At 47.4% G+C, this 4,293-nt stretch overlaps 1 protein-coding gene across 2 annotated transcripts; it reads left to right on the top strand.

Annotated features, from left to right (window-relative positions):
- Positions 1–4,293, top strand: VAMP1 (vesicle associated membrane protein 1). Of its 2 annotated transcripts, none has more exons than XM_080585656.1 (5): positions 1–76; positions 282–417; positions 1,206–1,364; positions 1,598–1,649; positions 2,051–4,293. In XM_080585656.1, coding segments are annotated over exons 1-5 (366 nt in total). In that variant the 5' UTR covers positions 1–74; the 3' UTR covers positions 2,068–4,293. The 2 variants fall into 2 exon arrangements, with proteins under 2 accessions (XP_080441782.1, XP_080441781.1); XM_080585655.1 differs by having other exon boundaries at positions 4–76; positions 2,625–2,825.

Below are 4,293 nucleotides of genomic sequence, written 5' to 3'. Positions count from 1 at the left end.
CCGCCGGGCGCTGTGCGGTGCGGAGGTCCCTGACCGCCGCCTGCCCGGGGGTCCCGCCGCGCTCCGGCCCGACCATGTGAGCGCCCGCGGCAGGGCAGGGGACGGGGCGCCCCCAGGGTGCTGGGGGGGAGCGGGCGACCGAACACGGAGCCGGTGGCGGCGACCCGAGCCGGTCGGGTGGCGCATTGCAGCAGCCGGGGGCACCACGGTAGCCGGGGTGGGGTCTCCCCTTCGCATGCCAGGGCTCTGACCGAGTTTTGTCTCTGCCTTCCTCCCCCAAGGTCTGAGCCAACTCAGCAGCCGGCCCCCGAGGGGGGAGCCCCTGCTGGGGGTCCCCCTGCCGCGGGTCCCCCCGGGTCGCCCCCTAACCTGAGCAGCAACCGCCGGCTGCAGCAGACCCAGGCGCAGATGGAGGAGGTTAGTAGCGGTGCCTGCTCCCCGCAGGCTGCAGCGGGGGTATTGCTGACCAGCGTGCCCAATTCTGGGAGGGGTGCATGCTTTGGGGGTGTGTGGATGCTGGAAACGCACAAATAACGCGAGTATTGGGACCAGCCTGTAAAGAGGCTGGAGGAAGAGCTGGATTAGTTTTACAATTAAAATTTACATTTAAAAGGTGCCTAATTCTAGATATGACATCGAAGGAGTAGTCCTGTTAGATTTCTGGTACCTCATCTTATGCATCTATTATGGAAATAAAGCTATATGGGTTCCAGAGCAACTCCTGATCCCTGCCAGCTGCTTCAAGAGAACAGCCTGTGGGCAGACTCGGTATGTAAAGCGAACCTTGCCTGATCTTACAGGGTTGGTGTCCGTAGTGTCTGCTGACACGCAGTAACTCCTTCATGCCTCAATGGGGCAGCAACATGTAGTGCTAAGTTGTCTCTGCGGTTACCTATGATTGAGCATATGCTTACTGTGATGAGGGTGTGGTACAGCCTTGATGGGCTTGAGAACTTCTAAAAATGGATGAGAATGGGGTACTGAGGACGCAGCTTAATTGTACTGAAGCTTTAGCAGAGTGTCTAGGACTCTTTTCCCAATTTCTAAATAGTCAGTGACTTGAAATCTGTTTATCCTGATCTTTTTTTCCTCGTTTCAGGCTTTCACTTGTTAGTATCTCATGTTGATTATTGGCTGTGTTACTGCTCTTACATTTTCAACCCTCTTTACCATGATAACTACTGCTACTGTTCTTCCTTCTCCAGGTGGTTGACATAATGCGTGTAAATGTAGATAAGGTGCTAAAACGAGATGAGAAACTGTCAGAGCTTGATGACCGGGCAGATGCACTTCAGGCTGGTGCCTCAATATTTGAAAGTAGTGCAGCAAAACTCAAAAGGAAGTACTGGTGGAAGAACTGCAAGGTGAGTTTCCTGGTGCCATTATTTCCTTCATGAGAAGGAAATTAGGCCGGTGTTCTCTCTTTGAGAGAGTAGTTGGGGCTTAATAAATATATCAAATGCTTAGTTATTTCACTGTGGAAAGTCTTAGAGGCTTTTTCTGTCCTGCTTTCAGGCTTATGTTCTCTGGTTATCAGGGAAGCTGTGAACTTGTCATTTTGTTCTTAGTATTACTGTCTGATAAAATCTCTCTACAGATGATGATCATCATGGGAGTGATTTGTGCCATTATGGTGGTGGTGATTGTAAGTAAGTACCGAAAAACCCCGCATCAAAGGTGAAGAAGCCCCAGTTCCAGAATACTTTAAAATTTTCTTTTTGATTTATGATCTGTAAGGCCTTGGTTGCATAAGTGGTAACTTCCTTCCCTGGGGAAGGGAGGTGGTGGTGCTGGAACTCCCACACTTAGTGTGGAAATACTATGATTTACATAGTAAGGAAAGAAAGTGGGGGTGGCTACTGTTGTAAAAATTGGGAATCTTACCTACTTGACCAAGTAAACGTGTAAGTATGAGGGACAGCATCTTGAAGTGGGCGGGTTGGCAAGTACCTTTCCTGGTGGGGGATTTGGACGTCTCTGGGGGACTGTTGGTGTAACTTGCCCTTTTGTTCTTTCCTGTTTTTTTTTTTTCCTACTGCTTTGTCTCCAGTCTACTTTCTTACTTGAATGTAGCCCCTTCAGTCTGCGACCTACTGTCCCCTTGCCTGTCTCTTCTTGCCTCTGAATCTTCCCTTCCACTTAGCTTCTTCATTGATTCCTTTATTGGTTCTGGTTTGTCTTCTATTTAAGATTCTGAAGTGCTCTACTGAGCATGGGTTAGACTCTACAACAGCTGCTGCAGCTTTAGGGTCATCTTAGTGTAAAAGAATGGGAAGCAGGGGAGGAGTGGGTAGCTACTGCTCCTGCTCTTCTGCAGGGGAATTTCTGTGGCTTATTTTTGGGTGTAAACTTCTCAGCTAGTGCCTGTGTAGACTCCAGCAAAATAAGAATGCCTTAATGCAGTGCCTTTGGGTGTGCAGGACTTCATGTGAGATTCTTGTGTTCTCCATAAAAAGAGACAGCATGACTTCAGCTTTTCATTGAGGTTTCTGAAACAATTGCTAACTTGTGCTGGTTAGTGACTGAACCATCTGACTGAGCTAGATGTAGTCATCTAGATTTCTCTAGCCATACAGAGATGAGCACTTAAGGAAGCAATTTATTCTGCCTATCTTTATTTTCAGGTGACTTGCTCTCTGAATGTGGCCGTTTGAGTTATAATAAAGGATATGTATGATTACCTCAGTGAAGTGCAACAGACTGAACACAGTTAATTGAAAGGAGTTTTGTTGCTTTCTGAAGGGCATGTGTAGGCATAAAATCTGCCAGAAGGAACAAATGAACAACAGTAAGGAGTATGGTGTGGCGGGTGGGTGTGTATCAAATATTCCTTTCATCTATGCAGGCACAAGCCAGGACCTTATGGTTTTCTACTATCTTGTAGCTTTCTGGAAGACTTTGAGGTAGTAGCAGAACAGGAGTGGGAATGGGAGTTTTGCTTTCCAGTGTTACTGCAGTGTTACTGTGTTGAATGTCAAAGGAAATGTACTACATAATAGATGGAAGTGATGAAGACCAGAGGTATTCCAAATAAGACTGAGTGAGCCACACAGCTTTCATTAAGAATACCTGTTCTGTTTCTTCTACCAGAAAGCCCTAAGTTTCAGCAGAAGGTAGGAAAATACTGTTATCTAGGGATTCAAAGGGAAATGCTGCTTTGGGTATGGGTATTGCATCAGATGTTAGTTTGGCAGCTTTGATCATTAGAGATCTTGCCAGTCAAGCTGAAATCTTCCTATTTGCTGTGTTTTTTTTTGAACTTAGATGTGGGGTGGTCTGTGCTGTAAATAAACTTGTAGCGTGGAGCGCTATGGCTTTCTGTAAGCAATCCCCATGTTCTTCAGAAAGAATGAGAACTGAATTGCTTGAATGTGTTGTCAAACTGGGATTAAATGAGCTGCCCTGTGCCTCAGTTTCTGCAGTCCTGTGAGCAGTGTACATCTGGTCTTTTTCTACAAGCTGTGTCGTAGCCCATAATCTAGACTAGAAAGGGCTTTAATTGAGGAAGCTCTGCCTTGGGTGTAGAATACACTGGCAGGATCTGCCGAGGCTTAAGGGGTTGTGAGGAAGAACACCTATGGAGTTCCCATATGGGAGTGCAGTACAAAAAATGGGAGGAGCAGATGCTTTTTGTTGCAGTGGGTATGCTGGGAAAGCCCCTTTCCCCCATCACAGGGTGTCTGAGGAGGGGCTAGATTTTGCACGCTCATTTCCATGCCCAAGCATTTCATTTGCACTGAGTTCATCTCCCTGCAATTCCATCCCTCCCTACCTTGGGTGAGGGCAGAGTTGAAGATCTGGAGTGATGCAGCCCTCGTCCCCTGAGCACTTTCCTAATTCCCAGTGGAACTGAGGTGTGATGGATGGTCAGAAGTGCATCTGCTGAAGAGGAGCCAGGGTTTGCTTGTACTACTTACTGCTATCGTTTAGGGGGTGGGCATACAAGCTTGACACCCCTAGACCAGCAATTCCCTTGAACTCTTCTAAACAAGCTGTTGATGGCCCATTCCTCTGGGGGCTGAGGTCCCCTTAGGCTGTCTTCCATTTCTTTCTCTTGTATGTTGTATGTTGCTGCTTCTTCTGCTACCTTTCCCCTCCTTTGCCTCTCTGTGCATGGGGGAGGAAAAACACACCAAGGCCCTCTGAGTAAAAGCGAGGGACTCTGCTGTCCACAGCATTACAGCTAGTCATGCATGTGCAGTTTATTTCCTCTATAAACACAACTGTAATCTCCTCTGGCATGTCATAGTGATCAGCTCGTGTACTTTAAACAGTCTCTAAGAAACAATTCAC

The sequence above is a fragment of the Anser brachyrhynchus genome, assembly GCF_964034855.1.
Source record: "Anser brachyrhynchus genome assembly, chromosome: 1".
Taxonomy (NCBI): Eukaryota; Metazoa; Chordata; class Aves; order Anseriformes; family Anatidae; genus Anser; species Anser brachyrhynchus.
Note: the sequence above shows the minus strand (reverse complement) of the source record. Positions and strands in the feature narration are given on the sequence as shown.

Excerpts from the sequence above, each read along its gene's own strand:
- VAMP1 (XM_080585655.1), top strand. Across the intron at positions 418-1,205 it reads CCCAGGCGCAGATGGAGGAG|GTGGTTGACATAATGCGTGT; the intron begins GTTAGTAGCGGT and ends TTCCTTCTCCAG. Across the intron at positions 1,650-2,624 it reads TATGGTGGTGGTGATTGTAA|GTGACTTGCTCTCTGAATGT; the intron begins GTAAGTACCGAA and ends CTTTATTTTCAG.